Source organism: Lutjanus erythropterus, chromosome 19 (assembly GCF_056507025.1).
Source record: "Lutjanus erythropterus isolate fLutEry1 chromosome 19, fLutEry1.hap2, whole genome shotgun sequence".
Taxonomy (NCBI): domain Eukaryota; kingdom Metazoa; phylum Chordata; class Actinopteri; order Lutjaniformes; family Lutjanidae; genus Lutjanus; species Lutjanus erythropterus.
This window is the reverse complement of record NC_139335.1, coordinates 20,902,163-20,924,000: the sequence shown is the minus strand read 5'-3', so window position 1 is coordinate 20,924,000 and position 21,838 is coordinate 20,902,163. Positions and strand designations below refer to the sequence as shown.

Here is a 21,838-nt window from a genome sequence, read left to right as displayed (position 1 = left end):
AACCAACTGTTACCAATTTGTGTGGCAACACTGATGTCCTAGCAAAAATACGTTTTAGTTTCAGTTAGATATGTATACTTGACATACTATAAAATTTAAAACCATAACATTTGTTGTGGCTCCACCACATTGCGCAGGCAGGTGGTCAGCCCACTCAGGTTAATTGCAGCTGGCTGCCGGCGCTCTCAGCCATGTTCTGGCACTGACGGACCAAATGTTAAAACAACCCAGCACGGCTGCCAGATTTGGTTAAGTATTGGGAGTGCAGACTTGGGCTGAGAATCTGCTCCTGTTGGCAGCACTCTGCCACATTGCTCATCACAAGTCTGGCTCGAGTCCAGCAATTAATCAAGCATGATGGCAATAGATTTCGTCAACCTTGGCCTATTTGGGCTTCCTGGCTCTAACAACTGACCAGATGCAGCAAGAGGTGACAAACTTAAAGGCTTCCAAAACGTCCTTTCAGAAACCTTTGGGTGACATATTGATTTTTTCTGACCACAGCCATTACCCCTGTCGACCTCAGAAGTGATATCAAGGGCAGAGGCTAACAGAGCAGTTTAGCTGCATCTGCCTGGTTGTATTAGAACAGATGCTATCAATCTAATGATGCCATCATGGCCAATTTGGCAGCAACACCTCTGTTCCCTGTGGGGAGTTGTGTCTGCTCTGCTACCATAACAGCACAAAGAAAAACATAATGACCCATCACTCAGCTCACCTTTCACCTCTGAGGGGCTGCCAAACCACACAAGAGTGCACTTTGTGCCCCAAGACCAGATAAGAGATAAAAAGGTATAAGCTGAGCTAATGAATTGAGTTATCCTTGAGATGAAAGGCTATCTAAAGCCATCTCACTTCTTCTTCACCCAGGTCAGAGCACGTTCTCATGTCTGTGTAAAAAAAATCTGCTCACTATGTTTGTCCAGTTTTAGCTTTAGTGTAGGTATAAATTGATCTTATCACTGCGTTAGCTATATGTCAGATGCTGGAAGACGGGCTGAGGAGACACGTAAAAGAGATCGGAAAAAGTCTTAACGTAGCATTGGGCTAGGATTTCATGATGGGGAAGGTCTTGTTTATGAAGCTTTTTGCTGCAGTCTGTTCAGATCCTGGAGGATATATGGGTAAATACTGTCAACATATTACCTAAGGGTGAGGTTATGAAACAGAGAAAAAAATATGCATTTGCATGCAGACCATTATCAAACATTTTACAAGAGACCTTTGTGTGTTCTTGTAAATCTCTGTAACCACAACAGCAGCATGGCAGCTCCAATAAATATGAAACATACAACCCCATCTCAGAGAAATTGTTTATATACAACTAATTTGCAATAGCAAATACATTTTGAATGAAACGTAATGCAGACTTGGTTACATTTTCAATCAACATAATGAGAAAATGTTGTTAATTAACATATCTGGCAAGACTGTCAAGTGTTTCATTTTATTCTCCTGCCAAAATATCCAATCTTGCAATACAATATCCACTCATAGTGACTACAGCATTATTCAGCTTATGTTTATGCACTGACAGCACTTGAGATCACAACATGTTAATTAACATTTAACTGAGACCGCAATCTGTCCCTAACCTTAACCGAAGTGCTTTGCCACAGATGTTGGTGTGGATATGAAACCGCCAGATACATGCACAACTTCATTCACTCAAAAAATGTTGCATAATCCAGGCAGCAATAATATTTGTCACAATGTAATTGGAAAAACAGTATTGGCAGTATATAAATCTAATTTGGGTGCCATAGGTGTTTAGCAAGATCTCTGGAAACCTGAGTTTATGATAAATCCTTGGGAAAGACAATAAATACCTATCATTCTGTTGATAAGTTTGACCTCTGACCTCCCAGGAGTTTCCCTGTGCATATTCAAAGAGCAATATGTAACATTTGCACATCCAAAAATGAGAAGAATGAGAACATATTGTTCAGTTTAACTGTTTTAAACTTCTACTCCTTCTAATTATTAATGATTTGTTACAACTAATAAACAGACACTATTTCTGTGAGCATGTGGCATTAATTTGAACTCTAATTAATTTGAAAAGGGCAAACAATCACAAGTTATGAAATGTCCAAGTAGGACACAGAGGCTATAGTGTTGTTTTCAATTCAATTTAACATGTTTCCTTAATGTCTGATGACATATCATAGTTATTACAGTAAATATAAATTATTACAGGTTTCTCCTTTAGGAATAGTGAACATTTTGGTTGGAATATTCCTTTAAGACGGTATTGCCAGCACTACACTGTAGATAATGCAACATTACAAACGCTGCCAAGGCTTTGCAGCTCATGTGTTTTAATTTTATTTTTCTAATAGGGTTGTCTTTATGCTACCAGCTCCTCTCAACTAGTAGCAAAATACTCTGCCTAACGCTTGTTCCAACTGTTGATTAATAGTTGCGTATGTGTGTGTGTGTTTGACTGTGTGTGAATGTGTACTTTCCACGTGACACTTTGTCTCTCCTCTCTCTGCAGACTGGCTTTCTCAGTGTGGGAATAAGTCTCCCCCTGACTTGCACGCCTTGTCTCACCGTGCAGCATGCGGTGATGTCATGGGAGGCGTTCCCTTTCTTTACGAGCGCAGCTCTGTGATCTCTGGTGGAGATCAATTAGCTGAGCAATCAGCCCGCCCCGTGCTTTTGTGTGAGTAACTGCTCGTAAACCGTTTGGTTGCCTGGCGAACGGGGAATGCACTGCCTCAACATAAACAGCCACCCAAGTCAGCCTGGCCAAAGTAGCGCTCTAGGCTCGCTCTCAGTACAGTATACTGTATGTCATTAGGTAATGCAATGTGACATCAGCTCACGCAATGCAGCATCAGCCAATGTAATTTAAGATTAGCTGGTAATAATGTGTGTGGCTCATAGTAATGGCCTATTAGTGCGACGAGAACAGTAGTTCTCTCTAACAGTTTTAATGACACCAGGTTGATCTACATAGACTGTTGGCTAAATACCATAATATGTATCTGCTCTGACAATTATAGTGTAAAGTAAGAAATAATACTTTTTTAAAAAACAAAGAAAGATCTAAGTGCTCAGTCACTCTTCATTGTCCTGCCTAAAATTTAGCTTGCAGCAAAACGAGACAGTGTTCAGTGATATTTTCTGTACCAGTTCTGTTGTTCAGGTTGTTAATTAAAAAGGAAAAACAAAGAAATAACCTATTTTGTGTGCCTACGACTTCTTTTCTTTTTGCCATAGTATAGAAAGAGGTGTCAAGTATGGATTTTTTCTTACTGTGATGACAAAGCAACGACTGCCATAATAATTTTGTTATATTGGACTTTATTGATGCACTGTCATAAGCATGGCATAGCTCCTTTAAATAATAGGGTAGTGTGTAAATGTGTGGTGTGCTGGTGCTGCTCATAGCGGTGCAGAAATTTAACCTCAACAGTAAGTTGTCAGTGTGGCAGTAAATGTACAGTACAGGTTACAGTGCGCCAGTGAATAAAGGCTGCAGCTTCTCAAGAAAAGTCTCATCTGTCATTGCCCAACTGCTGGAAAAGTGACAGGGTTAGTCCCGAGCTAAGCTAAGCAGGAAAGGCTAATGTAAAGCTAATGCTAATGCTAGTGTTCTACCTTTACAAATGGCTAAAGTGTGATCATATCCCTTTCAGAAGCTTTGTAACCCAGCCTTGTGGTGGTAAAATGGTAAAATAAATCCACAAAAAGTCCAACATCCAGTGTCTTCTGTAGTTATATATCAGTTTTTGCATCTTGAAAACAGTTGTTGTCATTGTTTGCATGTTTGTAGTTGTTTTCCTGACTTGTATGTGATAGCACTGATCCTTAAGAGTGTTAACTGATCCATCAGGTTTACTCTTCAAAATAAAATTTGCAGTGATGACAGTAATGAACTCAAACCCGATGTAAGCATCACACAACCGCAGTAATGCATTTATCATCACAGCCCTAACATACAGTATTAGATGTCTTTGCAGTGCACTGCATTTGTAGTAAGTGCTGTGAAACATGTCACATTCCCTGCATAGTACGTGAGCCTTGACTGATCTGAACCATGACCCCTTTCACGGACAAGAAAAAAAGAGCTGACATTTTGTAGCAGCAACATTTTGTAATTGTGCAATCAGTAATGACCAGAGTTATTCACTCCAAGTTCTAAACAGCCGCTGCTAGGTGGTGCCAATGATAACACACCCTCTCTTATGAATAATAATGCATAATGGCCAGCATATCTCAGCCCATTTATCCTCTTGTTGCAGGGTTGGGAGCGGTCCAGGGGAGGCGGGAGTGGGCGTACTGCTGGTTCAGTTTGCTGGAACGTATGCCATGTAATTGCAACAATCTCGCCTGGGATCTTTGTTGCATGTCACCCGTTTTCTATCAGCCATTTGTGTTGTCTTTCTATACTCTACACTGAAGCAGCAATGCCATGAAAAAATGGGAAGAAACAGCAGCAAACAGGACAAAGAGGCACACAAAGAAGAGAGGAAAAGAAGCGCATGTATATTAGTGTCGGCCATTAGGCTTTTTATTTAGCTTTTCCTCAGATGTTGGAGTCTGTTCTCAGGGCCTCTCCTGCACCTGATCCTCTTACACCACATCAGAGGTCATTTGTTTAAATGTAACATTCAGCCAAACCTTGAATTTATCAAATGCGAGGTTTGTTTCCTGAGGAACCACAGGAGGAAACGCGACTGGACTTAAAATGACCAATTAAAGCATAAAGCTGATGGATTGGTGCAGGAACATCCTGCTGTCACTGGTTGGCAGGAGCTCAGGGCGTTGACTGGGGAATACTTCCTCTTTGTGTGTGTGTGTGTGTGGTGTGTGTGTGTGCGCGCATAAACAGACATGCGACTGCGTCATTAATTACACATACCGGCTGTGACTGTTGTTAAAATATTCTCCTGAGTAATAATCTCATAAAAGCTTATTAATTTTCTGATATATCTGTGTGTTTGTGTTTGATTCCTTGTATATTTTCATTGATGAACTGGAGTGCTCCCACAGTGTAGGTGTGGAAACAGGCTGACTGGAGTGCTGCTCCTTTCCTTCCTCTAGTTTATTTCCTCAAGTTTATGAGAGAGGTGATGAAAAGGTCCACGGTCATTGAAAAGTAAATTCTGTTCCCTCTGTTCTGTTTCTGAAGCATGTTTTTATTGTAGATAGGTGCACTGCATGGTTACAAACAGGTTTTAAAGCAGTGATTCAATCTCCCTTTTTTTAAGATGTACATACCCCCTTTTTTATTTCAACTGTTTACCCCCTACATTACTTTTAGCTATCTACCATTTATGCATCAATTTAGCTTTATTGTTCATCCATTAGTTCTGGCTAACTATTTCAACTGTTTAGCTAATGCTAACTGTTCAGACTTTTACAAGCATTTGATGTTCAAGCGTTCAAACTGACTCAGTATATGAATATATATTCTTTAATCAAATTATTAGTTGTTTTTCAAGTGGTACTACACTCCACAATCCAGGTACCACCTGGCAACTGCAAAAATACCCCCTGGGGTACAAGTGCAACTGGACTGGAATCACGGTTTTAAAGTATTCTTTAATGGACAATATCTCATCTTCTTACCATTTCTGTCCATGCATTTTCATTTGTCTATCCTAATGAATGAATAAGGAGTTCACTATACATTCAAATCCTGTAAACGTTTCCTCTGCAGGTTGTCAGGATCATTTTTTATCACCTATACATGTTTACTCACAAGTTTAGTTGGTGGAAAATGTGGTAAGACAGATGACAGATATGGCATAAAATTTGTGAGTGGTGCGGTCTTTAGTGGCACCATATTGTTTCTGTACCTACTCTACCGTTTGAACTGAATTGTCTAAATGACTGTAAAATCCTAACTCCCTGTGTCTTATGAGTAATTTGGATAATAGGGATTCTGGTTTGAATGTTGATGCAATTGGGAGACATCTGAAAATCACCCATTTATCCTAACCATAATCACCGACTTGAGGCTGACCTGAATAGTTTTCCCCAGTTGGGAGCTTGTATTTACAGTAAATCTGAATGCAGCATAATTGAGCTTGTGGCCAGAGGGGACGTTCTCCAGACTAAACCTGTACGAAACATCTAAACAGGGCCAGGTTGCTGTGGGACTTCGCTGGCCAGTGTAAGGCTGCGGTCCAAATCTTCCCCACTGAGCAGGGAGGTTATTTTAACACTCTGGCACGTGCGTTCTCCGCTGTGTTCCACTGTGTTCCCCTGTGCAGGGGGAATAAGGGAGACAGAGGCAGGAAGCCACTGGGTTGTAAATCATAAAGCTGAGGTGACAATCCATCCTTCTTGTGGCATGTTTATTGTGCTTTTCTCCCCTTCACTCCAAGGGCCTATTTATAACCAGCCACATCCCTCTGTCAAAAATATCTCTCCCATGTGTTTTTAGATTGCATCAAAACTATTCGCCCTATATGTCACTGATCAAAGATTCATTCTAAGCACAGTTGTTTTTCCCATTTTTGTCGAGTTCATGGAGATGCTGACTGCATCTTTACACTAACATGAAAAAAGACCTTAGCCTGAGCACCGTGGTGTGTCTATTCAGGAGAAGAAAGGTTTGGGAATTAACGGTTAATGATTGTTTTTATGGAAACGCTGAGAGGTGACTGTAAAGGTTTTCTTACTGCTGCCTTAATTTTTTATCCCAAAGTTTGTTCTGGTTGCTAAGGTGGCTTCCAGGACATGATACTGAGCTGAAGAGGAAAAGGCTTGGTTCTTTCCTGCACATCAACCACTGGCAATCTGAACAGCCCCCAGTGAACCTTAAACTGCAGTGGTAATGAGTAAAACAAATGCTACGCTACGGGCCTCAGATTAATGAAGACGTCCAGTATGAGGGGCCTCTGCTGCCAGTCAAACCCATGTAACTCAGCTGTCTGTTGCATTTAATTTATTTCAGTTTCATTCATGATAGAAAAAACATCAACTTTCACACTATGTACTTTTAAAGGGGCACTCCACTAACTTTACAAATCAAGGTCACAGTACATGTAGCAAGTAGCCATGTAAGTAGCCATTCTACTGACCACCTCTCTCTTAAGTAGTTTTCCACCATTCCTGCATTGGGTTCAAATTATCGTCATTCAGGAGAGATTAACAGGAAATGCAGCAGCATGTAATTTAGCATTACTGTTTAGTCTCATTGATAACAGACTCACTGTTTAATGTACTGAACTAACATTATATCAGAGCTGGATTGGCTAACAGCTAATGCAAACAGAACATCTCCTGCTTCTGCTGCTTTACATTAAAAAAACTCAACTGGCAAAACACAGAGTGGCTTTATTGTGAAACTCTCACAGGAAATACAATGCATTTGTCACTGAATTCATGTTGACTGCAATAAAGCGTCAAAACGGTGTCTATAAAATATGAAAATGGGGCACATTTAAATGTTGTGAGGACTGATGGAACACGATGGAGTAGTTACAGTGAAATGTGCAGCTGATAGGCAACAAAACCAACTCCTGCTGAGCTAGTTCTTTGTTTGGCTGCACTATTAACAGATGCACCAGTTGCTCTTCTTTTGCTTCTCTTAACATTGTTTTGGTATGAGAAACACTATCAAAATAACTTGTCGACTTTTGATTGTAGATGCAATGAAAACTTCCCAACAAGAGAAATGTATCAGTGCAGCCCATTTACCATCCGGTTGAACCAGAACTAGCCTACTAGCCAGCCAACCTTTCCTTTTTGCTGTTTCATAATAAAAGCTTTTACAGCTGCTTGACTCTGGACATGCATGTGTATGTGTCAGCATATGGCTACATCACTGCCCTCTGCTCAGTGTGACAGGTCCATTGTTTAGGATGTTTTAGATCTGTTTCTGTCACCCCAGAACATAAAAACCTGCTGTAACAGAGCCCAGGCACTCCAGGGTTGTTGCACACTGCAGTGTAATCTACCATGGTCTTTGGGCTCACTGCTCTGAGGTCATTCCTTTCCCCAGCTGCCCGCCTGAGTGGGAACCAGATACAGCATGTTATCTCTGACTCACTATCACGAGAAATTGAACCTCGCTGTCTGTGTAAATAAACCACATGGCACATATTCGCACACATACACGTGTGTGTATGCTATGAGCTGTTCCACGCTGCCTGAGTTTACATCACAGGGGGGAAAACCATCTGATGTATGTCTCAAAGCTCAGCCAATCAGGAGAGGAAGGAAGTGACTTTCTCCTGTATGCTGCAAGCGTGTGAAAGAGTTGTGAGGCGTCTGCTCCACGGTAGCTCAGGTGACCTGGACAAGAGGCGAGGAGAGAATGGGAACAGGCTCTGTCTGCATGCCCACTCAAACTGGAAGAGTTATGGAAGACTGGAAGGCGGCTTAATCCTCCGCCTCTTTTCTCCCGGTCTGACCAAGAGATCTGCCTCCATCACATACACACAAACACACAGTGAGCAGGAGGAGGACTGCTATTGATGAATCCCCAGGTTTTCTCTCCTTTGAGCAGATGTAGAGCTCTGGGATATTTATAGTTATGCAGGGACCGGTGTCTGGTAGCCAGTGTGTTCTCCTCTCCTCCTTGTATCCTGCTGGATATCCCCTCAAATCCAATAAGTGGTTCCTCATTCTCTTGCAGAGAAGAATTGGCCACTAGGGTATGAGAGAGGTGGAGGGAGGATGTAGAAATCCATTATGGAGCAACAGAGACCCTTGGACAGGCTCACGCAGAAGTTATATGGAAAAATAAATATGAAACGGGAACCAACATCTCCATTTCCTTTTCAAGGCAGGCTTATTATGTCTACGCTTTGTTTGTTTGAAAGTGTTCTGGAGATAAGTGGTGGTTAATGAAAAGAGTGGGGTAATTAGCAGCTGACATTCCTGATGCTTGGTTGGGTATTAAAGGAGATATATTTACTGTAATAAATCATAAAATGACCGTGATACATCATCAGAGATTAAGGAAACATGCTAATGGCAAGCCAAAACAAATTCTTATTTACAATGGCGCCCTGGCAAAAGAAGGCAAGGACTAAAAAGGTATCAAAGTTAAAAAAAAACAAGATTTCTCTAAAAACAACACAACAGCCACTCTGCCCTCCTTTGAAATTTCTATTCCAGTCTGTTGTTTTTTCATTTCACGTTAATAAGACTTCAGATTAATACCAAATGTTTGCAGAATGAGTAAATGTCTCTTTATGAGTGGTAAGAAATCATTAACAGTTCTTCAGAAGTAGTGGACGTTTATAGCAGTAATGGTAATGGAGTCTAGCATGCAGTCGCCGACTCCAACTCCAGAGAGTGTAGTTTTGCAGCAGTGGGATTTTGTTTTAAGGATAGTGGACTTTAAATTCAGACAACTGACAGTTATAAACAGCTGATCAACTTACGGTGTAGGATTCGTCGCTTATTATAAAATGACTCATCTTGCAGTCCTGCAGTGTTCCTGCAGCCTCCCTGAGCTTCCTCAAGTATGAAGGGAGAAAGACAACTTGCTTCAACCATAGACTGTATATTAAACAAGATAAGTTAATACTGAAGGCTCCAAACTACTACAAATGTTCCTAAAACTGTAGGAAAAGCCCCTGCAGACTTACTGTAAGTATCATTCTAAAAAGGATCAAGACTTTATTCAGCTATAATTGATCCAGTTGTCAGTTGTTGCCTTTGTCTTCTAGTAAAAAGACCCCAGTGTCGACAGCGCAGCAGGGAGGATGGTACCAGCCAAAGGAGCTTATGCCTCCACTGCAGAGTTCCTTAATGCTTTTTGGGGGGAGAGGGGGAAGTGGCACGGGGGTAAGTCGGGTAAGTGACACTGAGGAAGTGTGTTGTGTGTGGGCGTACAAACGGCGCTGTCACTGAGCTGGCTGTGTCGGGTGGCAGCGCAGCAGGGGAGCTGGCTGGGGGTCTGAAGCTGAGCTGCGGAGCGTGTCACTCTGCTGGCCCATTAATCATTCCCAGCCTGCCCTGCTTCAGCGCCTCAAAGGGGCTCGATGCGCACACACTAGGTGGTCCTGATGCCACCCTGGAAGCCCCGGCAGTCAGCTCCATGTAGACAGACGGTGGACACAAAGAGTCGAGCATCCACACATACGCGCAAACATGTGCATCTATTTCATCTTGGCTCGGTGAACAATAAGGCACAACATGAACAAACTCAAATAAACAGACAAGAAAACAAACAGTTTGAACTGTACCAGCCATTCAGGATCCTCTTACCGCATCATGCAATGTGCAGTGTGCACAAACAAACAGAGATGAGGCTCAGATAATGGTATTTTAGGTCACAGGTCACACTAAGTCACTGAATAAATGTGTCATTAGTGACTAGGGGTGTATCTGTTAATGTCACAAAAAATATCTGTATATGTATTTTTTTTTTTTTACAGTACAAATAGATTTCATGCTCATAAAAATCTAAAATAACATTTGAACCATGTAGCGAAAATTAATCAAATAATAATCAAAAACTCACTTAAAGTGAGTCTAAATTGTGTGTAGGTGCTGCAGTGGCTGAGGCACATATATTTGCCACAGTGCATGTTATACCACCTTTCATACCACCTGCAGTGATTCAATAATATCTATTATTGGGTTGCACCAGTGAAGATTAATTAAATCTAAGATTAGTTTTAATCAGAGTTTAGCAAAACTAGGTTTAAAATGAGTAAATCCAGATTTAAAATAAGCAGAGCTCTGTTGCACAACAAGAAACTAAGTTAAGTAAATCCAAGTTTAGTGATTTGAACTGAAATTAAATAGGCCTTGAGTTAAAAATAAATGAATAAACTTGAGTACTGTCAGGAGCTAGTAAGTATATAAGGCATATTGTTTGCCAGCTAGCTAAAAAGTTTCTCACGATGGCTCAGCATAGAAACTGAGAGAAACTGAGAAAAAATTACTGTTCAAATTATCAAGTGGAGTGAAAAACAGATGAGACACGTCATAAAAGTCAGTTGGGTTGAGTCTGTTCCCTAACTTTCTACAAGGAACTTATTATTTTGGTCAGTCCATATCAACAAGGCAGCTATTTTAAAAGTTAAACCTCCTCAAGTTTAAAGTCAACACTGGGTCACTTTTGAAAATGGAGTTTAAAGTTTTGGTGCAACAAAATTGAATTTAATCTAGGTTTAGAGTAAAAACTACACTGAAGTTTAAATAGAGGTTTAAAGATAGTTGAAAAGTTTGGTGAAACATAATTCGAAGTCCAACTTTAACTTTGATCAGTTTCAAAAATGAATCCTTGTCGGTGCAAGCCAGCGTGTGTGTTGAGTAAACCCTCTTTATTCTGTGTATGGTCTGCTCTGGTCAACATTCATGCCATGATACCCAACAGCCCATGCGTGGAGGATCCGAACATTAAATCAAAGCTAACATATTCCTCTAAAAACATTGAGTCACCTCTCCAAACCACCGTCCACAACATAGCAGAACAAGACTTTTCAGTATGCACTTAAAAGCCTGAGTGAAACCTTTCTGGCTCAAACCATCATGTCTGTCTTGAATTATGAGCTCAACAAAACAAAAGCCTCAAAACATGCAGCCTCCAGAGGACACTGGATTGTTGCAGAGCATGGATATATTTTTTTTTCTGAGATCCCCCAAATACATCTCTTTGTTTTATGGTCTGGTTGTATACAGAGAAACCTCTTACCAAAGTCACATAGGCTTATGTTGCAAGAAAGACTGGAGGCAACGGAGTGAAGGCCAACTCAGAAGTATTGTTCTGCATTTGTAATGATGACAGAGTTGAAAGATGTTTTAGGATATGTCTCAAGACGATGGCTGCTGTAATCACTGTAGTGTATTAACAACATTACAGCTTTTTCAGTGTAAGGGTAGTGTCAGGTTAGCAAATCCCTGTGATGTCGTCGATGTTCAAGTGTTGAGCAACGTACAGAAACCTGTCATGTCATGTTTTTGAACGGGCTGTGCGCTCTGTCCTCACTAAACAGCATGCAGGGTGCTTTACGCTTTACGTTTTACCTCATTTACTGCAAACTGTGTGTAGCTTTTTCACATTGCTGACATTTTTTCTCTAAAATATAAGAAAGATTAATTTCCCACTGTCTAAGCACCCGTGCGGGACTTCAATAAAATTATTAGGAGGGAAACAGTGTCACAAAACTAAAGCCGATGTGTAGTTTACTGGCTAAAACATGAAAGAATACCAGCATGACACATTTCAGTATCCGTGAAACAAACAGCCACAGTCCTTTGCCAAGATGTCACACTCAGGCAAATCTTGAGCAATTTCACTGTGACTGCTTTACTCAGGAACAAATATCCCTGTGGGTGACAATGGTTCCTGTCACATTTTCCACAACGTCCATCTCCAGTTTTCTGTTGCTGGTTTGGGTCGGCTGGAGGCTGTCACACGACGCCGAATCAGTTTCAGAGTGTCGGCTGCACATATATAGTGAAACACTCATGAGAAAACATGCATTAGTCTAATTATATTGAATTGGTTTAGTATATTTTTGAACTGAAGTGAACCTTTTCTCCACGGTTGAGTCTTTTACATCATTTGCCTTTTTATGTTTTTTTTTTATGTCAGTTCCATCTTGTTCAGTCCTGTTACATCTTTTATTTTGTTTTTGTCCTGTTACATCGTTTTTGTCTTGTTACGTCTTTCACGTAATTTTGGTCTTTGTTACATCTTGTTACATCATTTTTAAATTGTTATGTATTGTTGGTTTGTTTTTGTCCTACCATGGACTTATTACGTCATTTTGGTCTTTTTATGTTGTGTATGTAATTTTTGTCTTTAAATGTATTGTTACATTGTCTTCATCTTATGTCCTTTATTTAGTTTTTCTCTTATGTCTTTCTACATTCTTTTCAACTTTCATTAAAACTAAACTAATGTGCCTGTTATGAAAATTTAATCAGTCAAAAGTACAGATATTTGTTAAAATGTAGGAAGTAAAAATAGAAAGCTTTCAGGAAAACAAATTAGCATAACATAAAGCACAGTAACTAAGTATTTGTACTTCCTCTCTCTGTCTGCTCCTGATGGGATTTTCAAGTCACATTTCATGCTTTCATAAAAGTAAAAAACGTTGCTGAATGTCCTATCCTGCAACACCCCTGTCTCCTGTTAACCCCGTCCAGATTTGATGTTAATATCTCTTTTTTCACAACATACATGTGGCCATTCTTATTTTCTTCTCATTACTATTTCCATGTAATCTTGATGAGATGTAATTTGCCATGTTGTGCTCAGGTTTTATTTAGACTATTTGCTCAGCACATCTGAATGTTGTAATGTTGTTATGAGTTGTTGTGGACCCCGGGGAAAAGGCCTGTTATCCCTGCAATCACTAATGAGGATCCAAACAAACAACCCACAACAAGAGCAACATGCTTACAGTCACATTTATTGGTTTTCATTTTTGTGTTTTCTCCCACTCAGCAAAATATTCCTTTCAGACGTTTTTTTTTCTTCCTGCATGTCTAAAACGTTCTTTAAATGTTTACTACTGGATTTTGGTGAATTTGTGTTTGTCATTCTTGAACTCGTCCCCACAAGAGAAATTTGTCTTTGCCTTCCATTGTGTGGTCAAAGGTATGAGCCTGAGGAGCTGATGAGGACTCATGGGTTCTTCCAAACAACATCTGAATGTAGCTACTGTACACGATAACCATTGTGCATGATTGATGATTCATTATCAGCACATCATCTGTATCAGCAGATAAAGGTTTTAAAATTAAATATCATATGTGCTGAAAATGCCACTGCTCCTGCTGATATAATGATGCCTTATGTCTGCGATGTGGGGGATTTTGAAGTGTGTAAATGGATATCAAAGTGTCTATTCGCAATGATTGCTCTGACTGATTGATTGATTGGCTTCTCGTCACATGATCGATCATGTGATGAGAAGCCAATCACATTCCTTCGACACTACGAATTTAACTGTCCATCTTAAGACCCGTCATCCCGATCATTATGACAGTCAGCAGTGGCTTTCTAATTTTTCTTAACATTTTGGAAAGTATTGTATTTTATTTTGAAAAGTATTATATTTTATTTTGAAAAACAGTGTATTTTATGTCTGCATCTGTCAGTGGGCCGTCGTGATAAGAGGAGGCAGACTAGTAATTAATTATTTCAGTAGAGACTCGATGTTCTCTCACATTAGATGAAAAAAAATATGTGCATATATTGGTATTGGCAATCAGCCAAAATGAATGTGAACATTTCAGCATATTGGATAAAATCCAAAATTGTGCATCCCTAGTTACAGCACATTAGGACTGGATATCAATATTTATATTGCAACAATATTGTTGGAATGACTATTGGTGCATTCACAAAATATTAACACAATGAGATTTTTGATAAATAATCATCAGTAATGTGGATATAATGATTAAGTGGGTAAAGACAAATAACAGCTTGAACAGTCGACACTTGTGACATATCACGATATAACAATATCCAAAATCTGAGACAATATCCAGTCTTATATCACAATATCTATACAATAATGACATATTACTGAGTTTTGTGACAAATTACCTTTGCAAACAGCCTGTTTTCATTACTGTATTATAAAATATGTTAACTAAATGTACTTAAACATGAGACACATCAAAACAGAAGTCAGCAAAACAAAAACAGCCCCAGAAATAGCTGTGTCCTCTGGCGATTGTTGACTAGATTCATGTGAGAAATCAAAACCCTCAAATATGTCTCTGCTTACAAATTAAATGGAAATGGCTGACTGTCCCCTGGCGCTGGCACACAGTGATGGGCCAGAGAGCGACAGGCAGAAGGAGGGAGAGAAGGAGCAACAGGAGGAGAGAGGGAGGAGAATGAAGGAACCGAAATACCAGAGAACGAGTGAGACAGCTCAACTTCTATTACAAGAACATCTATGACATCATGCTCTACAGAAATTCTTCTCTCCCGTCACATGGGCCGCTGCCGTGGAGCTAAAATGAGACCCAGATGGTGAGCAGGCCTGCGTGGCCTGGCCCAACCTGGCAACCCAGGGGAGGCAAGCGGCACATTCGCCGTCAGCAGAAACAGTGTCAGTGGTCCCGTGCAGCCACACGGACAGCGACTGGTCCAGGCACAGAGACGCTGTCGGCCTGCATCCCTACAAACATCTTGTGATTCATCCATCCATTGCAAAACAGGAAAGCTGATCTTAGATGTGACGTGGTCAAGCAGAAGAAATGTGATGTCGTTGCACCGTAAGAGTCTGGTTCCCTCCTGCCTCTACCACTGTTTCCTCTCTGGGCTGCTGCCACGCAAGAAAGAAATTACGCTGTTTTCTCAAAGCACTCGTGTCTGATTTGATGTGTGTAGAACAGTGATTCACAACCAGGAGTGAGGTTGTTGAGTAGCTCAGCTGATTAGAAACAAAAAATAGAAATGACAATTTGTTTGATTTAAAGATATAATATATCCACATACTGAGTCAGCTGTAAACGCTGAACACTATGTGTCGTGAATGTGTGTGTGTGAAAACAAGTGAGCAAGCGATCAGAGAACTGTGTGTGTGTGTAGTGGTGCTTGTAGAAGCAGGTACTCTGGTAAAAAAGTACTATACTTTAGTGTATTAGAAATATAATTTAAGAATACAAAGGTTATTACACATGTACTTTACTTTACTTGGTAAGTTTACTTTTAAAAAGTATAATTATTTTCAAGTCCACTTTAAAAAAAGTATATTTTAATTTCACTTCATTAGAAGTTCATTTAAATATAACAAAAAAGTGCACTTCTCTATGAGCTTATTTAAAGCTATACTTCAGCGTACTTTGAAAAAGTGGCATAAAAAGGTAAACTTTCATTTCATGAATCAAGCGTGTACATTAGTACATACACAGCCATATACTTAAAGTGTGCGGAGCATGCTTAAAGTTGATCCATTTTAGCACAGAAAATCAAACTAAATACATTTAAAGCTGCACTTTTCTACTATTTAATTACAGCTCAAACATACTTAGTGCTAAATTAGTTGTTCCAAAACAGCAAATTTAGAAGTGGGTATACTCAACACCGACTGAAAAATAAGTGGGTACACTGTGTTTACCTGTGTATATCCTGCACCACACCACTGGAGAAGTTTAAACATTAGCAAGAATTAGATAAATGGCTGAAGTAGTTAGCTAACAACAATAGATGAAGGGTTAGTTAGCTTTAACAAATTGATAAATAGTTAAAATGGCTTCTACCAATCCAAGAACTTGTAGTACAAATGCAGACTTGATGAAGCCGGTCTAAACATATACACAATTCAATTATATGAAAACTTACTGTAACAATATCCATATTCAGCAGTGTCACACATCCAAGTTAAAATAATGGGCACATGTGGAACATTGCTATGAAGAGCTGAGTGGAGTTGATCTGACAGGGCTGTGGTGATGCGTTCAATTAAAAAAAACAAACAAAAAAACAGGGAACCACTGGTCTACACTCATTATACCATGTACAGGTATGTATAATACTGATCTGAACATACAATTGAACATACGATTTGTGCCCTCATATCTCTACCACTGCATTGATCAACAAACTTGCTGGTTCTTTATTAATTAGTGAGTTGTGTTTATATTCTGGACTCTATTTTTAGAGCTTTTGGAGAGAGTACCAGTTTGTGCTGCACAGACTGGGAGCAGAGCCAGTAGGCAACTGATACAATCATATCCTAATTCAGCCACCTTGTGGGTGGCAAACATGTCGGCTCTTCCTCACAAAGGTTTGTGTGCAGGTTTAATAAATGTCAAAATAGTTTGAGCAGAGGAAAAGACAAACTGCTCTCAAGTAGGACAGATAGCAACTGACTGTGTGATCAAAGATTCACGTCCCGCATGAGAGGACGGCTTGCTCTCTTTTAAATTTTCTGTCATATCAAATGAAAAGCCAGATAGATAAATGGAAGGCACCCGTAGGAACAGACGTGAAGCTGAAAGAACATCAAAAGTGTAAAGAAACAAGACAGAGTGAGCCTCCAGCCGTTATGAAACAGAACATTGCAGGGCAGGGTGACAGCAAAAACAAAGTTGAAATTGAACAAACGTGCAAAATTACACATATGAGTGACTAAGGCTACCATTTTCAACTTGCCTCAAAACCCACTTGGCAAGCAGAAGTTTCCCACAGTTCCCTTCACAGCCCATCAGTCAGGCCGGAGAGGAGCGGGGGCCTGACTGTCAGGGGTCAGTGCTACGCTGAACACCGAGAGAATATGAAGCAGCTGCCTGGGACAGGAGAGCCTGACGTGTCACCATATGTGTGTGTGTGTGTGTGTGTGTGTGTGTGTGTGTGTGTGTGTGTGTGTGTGTGTCTTAGCCTGATTCATTCCTTTACAAAAATGATTATAAGTCGTGGTCAAACATTATAACACATGAATGTGTTAAAGCTGCAGGTTTTATTCAGAGACGGCAGGTTCAGAAATGTTTGAATCGTGGGGCTGCATTTGTAAAATTTGTAAAAACAATCGACTCACGTTTCATCTCTTTGTAGTCATTTTACATCTCGGTCTAGTCGTTTTGTGTGTCTATCTTGTCGTTTTGTTTATTTTTGTGTTCATTTTGTTTCACTTTGTTGTTATTTAGCATCTCTAGTCATTGGCTCTGGTTCTGTTCAGGCCTCATCTAGAAAACAGACTAAGGGTCAGTTTTTCTTAAGGATGACTTCTGCAGAAAACCACGTTTAAGCATAAAACCTTACTTTGATGTGAAAAACAGACTATAAAAATGAACTGTCTGTTAGTGATTTTTTACTGGTCGTGTCAGGGTATTGACGTTTGAGACGCATATGTGCCCAAACCTGTGGTGAACTTTGCATTACCTTTATGAACAATGTGATAAGAATTATAAGTTAAAAGTGTGAGGAATTGATTGCAAAAAACCCCCAAACTATGTGTTTGTCTTTGTTTGTTAACCCCAAATTTAGTCCATCAAATACTATCACCATGATCTCATCTTCATCTTCTTCCAAAATGTTTTCGCCTTTGGTCCAAGTCTGTTCCTGACTAAACCCTTGTGCTGCATGATATAGGAGGAAACTGCTGATTGCAAGGCAGGTGTCGTCAATTTTCAGATAATCTGAGAATTATTGATCAAAAGTGCATGATGGGCTTCTTAGAACCTGCAGAAGCACTGCTTTATATGCTCAGTATCTTTTATGAATCAAACATGAGCACACCACCAGAAAAAATCCTAAAACTAAATTCAAGTGTAAATCTAAGAACATCTGGTTGCACTTTATTTTACAGGACACTAATAAGTTGTAACATGCTTTACTTTGTATTAAATCAGATAAAAACAATTATTAATATGTTCTTTATTAGACGAACTGAAGTATTATTCCCCACTGTTAGACCCTTATTAGACTTAAGTAGAGGGTAATGAGGGAGATATAACCACAGAACTGTACTATAAACTAAAAAGTCTAATAGAGCTTTAACTGTAGAAAATAATACACTTATGTTTGTAGTTCTGTTGTAATGTGTCCAAAATTACCCTCTAAGAAAGTCAAATAATGGTCTAAGAAAGGCTCTGGTACCATCTAATAAAGGATATATTATGTCTACAGCTTGTTACCTTTTGTTAGTATCCTGTAAAATATAGTGTGACTTAACATTTTTATAAATGAGGCCCTCCAGGGGCTCTGTGCATTCATGATACTAACAAGCCCTGACTCTGGTGGGTGGCCAGTCAGATTCCACAGGGGGCCTGTGCCACCACTGGTCGCCCCTCTGGCCTTGGCCCTGGTTTTATGGACAAACTTGTACACCATGCAACCCCAGCTGATAGGAAAGTTGCTGCTGTCAACATAAATGCGTAACAAAATGATGGCAGCCCTGCATGTAAAGTCATGGGAAGCTGACTTTGTCCTACTGCCTTGACGCCTGTCGCTCTCCCATTATCACACCTCTCTTTCTCCCTCCTTTCTCAACATGTGAACGTCCTACAGCAGGGTGGAGGAATCCAGACAGATCATTAACACCAACCACTCTGCATCCCCACTGCCAGGCCATATGGACCCACTGGTCCATTGAAACAACCCCTCCCCTGGGTCGTCTTCTTCTTTTCTGCTTAGGTGTCAGGACACCCTTATTATTTCCTCTTTGGAAGACATGCTCGGTCTGGTTTTATCTGATGACACCGCTCACACAAAAAAAGGGAGATGGTGAAAGGGGGGGGGCCTCCCACTGACAGCGAGATGGATGCCACAAGTGACAACCTTTTGTTTTAGTAAAATACACTGAGATGCTGGCTTTGCAGAGGCCAAAGGCGGAGGCCAAGGGGAACAACTTGTTCACTTGTTCCGTTTGGTTGAGCAAACCATGGCACTGTCGGAACTTGTTACTTTTCCAGGTTTGTTTCGCTGCAGCTCAGGGGGCTTGAGCTGTTGATATAAGCCCCCCTGCCCTGTTGAAAATAAGCATCACAGCAAATACACTCACTGCTAGAAGAAAAACTCAGATCTGGCTTCAAATTACCTCTCCCTTTGTCCTCCTTTCTGAATAGTTTACTGGCTCTAAAGTAGCAGTTTATACTCTACGTGCCAAAAATGTCAATAAAACCGCCTTAATCGCCCATCCGATCTGTAATAGCACCTGCTTATGGAAACACAACACGCCCCTGCAGTCTATCTCTGCAGCTGCAATGTTTCCTTCCTATTAAAGCGCTACTACAGTCGGAAACACAGGTCAAAACGCAATTACGCATTGGGACAGGCGCACTTTGTTTGCTGAAATGACTTCCTGCCTTTTCTTTTCTTCTGAATGTTGATAAAAATCAGGGTCAGCAAAGTGCAGACATTTGTTACTGAACAAAAATATGTAGCCTCTGAAACATGGGAAACAACAATTCTTTCATTTTATTTGAGCAGACTACAGGGAATGTGGCGCTGCAATTGAATAAACTATATTTATTAGAAGCAGCTGAATTGTCAACATTTTAGTTTCTTTAAACAAGACGATTTGTCTAAAGAAATATATAATATCAATTTGTTACAAAATTAAAAATTTGAAGTCGATAATTTATTTAAAATATTATCAATTTATTAAGGCCTAAATTGTACTGGATGTATTTATATTTAAATGTGTTTCATGTAAATACTTTTTCTGTGCTTGTCTCAGCAGTATTTTACAGTATTTCTTTTGCCATATAAAACCTTGCAATATGAAAAGGGACACCGTTTGATTTTCGAATGAATAATTTCATCAATTGAATCTAATTCAGACGTTTAATCTAATGAATCCGTCTCTTCATTTTAATAATCCAGATGGCTCTGTTTCCGTTTAAATCGCGGGTTTTCAGCTCGAGGCCTTCTCTTCTCTCTTTGCCTCAACTAGGATTTATTTAGCCACAGCCAAATGAATTTTTAGGCTGACTCATTTACTGCCGCATCACCAGTTAATGTGTGCCTATAACACAAATATTTTCTTTAAAAAATCAAGAAAATTATCTTTTCAGGCAAGAGTTGTTTCTGTTAATTCATTTCCAATAAGAAAACGTTTCACATTAACGAATAAACATAAGATTCATGCGTCATTATTGTGCGTAACTGGTGGACACAGCGATTAATTATTTGTAAAAAGCACCTTTTACATGAATCGAATTATATAATTAAGCCACAAATATAACTTTTTTTTTTTTTTACATCTGAAATCATTCCAGAGTGAAGGACAGGTGAGGGACAGACTTACCGACACACTCGTTGGCTTCTCTGGCCGTGGCGCGCTGCCAGGGTCGGTCATAGTGGAAAGGTTTGCACCTGTCGCACTCCGGTCCCGCCGTGTTGTGTTTGCACTCACACACCAGATTCCCCTCTCTGTCCTTGACGCACTTTGAAGCGTGCCCGTTGCACTTGCACCGTCCTCCGACCTGCAGGTCCGACACGGCGTAAAAGTACGAGTCTCTCGCCAGCTCCGAGTCGTCCTCGTTCTCGTCTCCGAAGGTGTGCAGCCGGCTAAAGATCACCTTGATGTCGGTGGCCGTCACCCAGTCCTGCAGCACCGGCGAGTTGTCGAAGTCGTGCGCCGACGGTCGCCCGTCCAGGGTGCTGAAGGCGATGAGTCCGCCGGTCAGAGGGTGCATGTCCGTGTGAGAGTCCGTGCAGATGGCCTCCTGCTCGTTCTGCTTCGTGATCGCCGCCTTATTCTGCCTGTTGTACATCTTCTTGCACTGAGTGGAGTAATACTGAAACGGCACCCACGACTTGCCGTAGTCCATGGACTTGTAGATGGCCATGGACTCGGGTCTGGGTGAGCAGAACTGCAGGCTCACGTAGGTGACCTCAAACTTCTTACCGAGCGACAAGGTGAGGGTGACGTTCTGCGGGTACTGCACGTAGTTCTCAGACTGCCAGCACGTCAGGTTGTGCGGGTTGTTGAGGTCCGTTAGATACGCAGGTGGATGCGACTTCTTGGGGTCCCCGGCGTCGCACGTGTGACAGTCCCGCGTCCTCTCCTCTCCCTTCTCGGTCACCACGCAGTACCTGGCGGCGGGGCTGCCACAGGTGCTGGAGACGCGCACGTCCTTCCCGAACGCGGAGTTGACGAAGTCGGGGATGCACCTCCGAGGGTTCCCGTTCTCATCATAGCACGGGTCTGGAGGGGAAGACTGCGCCGCAAACATGCTGAGCCCGTATCCTCCAAAGACCCCCTGGGCGAGCGCAGAAACTGTCACCAAGGTGACCCAAACCTCCAAAATCCTTTGCATTGTAATCCGTGCACCGCAGGGACTGTGATGGAGATAAAAGAACCAGAATTAATAACACCAGAGTGAATTATTATTCAGAAAAAACTAAAAAAAAAAAAAAAAAAAAAAAAAGCACAAAAATCACAATAAATGATGCTCCGACAAATAAATATATAACATGCTGAATGTGTAT

The 21,838-nt window shown here is 40.7% G+C and overlaps 1 protein-coding gene across 1 annotated transcript in view; it reads right to left on the bottom strand.

The window, feature by feature from the left end:
• Positions 1 to 21,838, bottom strand: part of ntn1b (netrin 1b) — a 54,798-nt gene that overhangs the window by 32,608 nt on the left and 352 nt on the right. The window contains exon 2 of the mRNA XM_084743445.1: positions 20,652 to 21,688. Within this exon, the coding sequence (XP_084599571.1) occupies positions 20,652 to 21,666 (1,015 nt within the window). The 5' untranslated portion in view covers positions 21,667 to 21,688. The remainder of the gene's footprint in view (positions 1 to 20,651; positions 21,689 to 21,838) is intronic.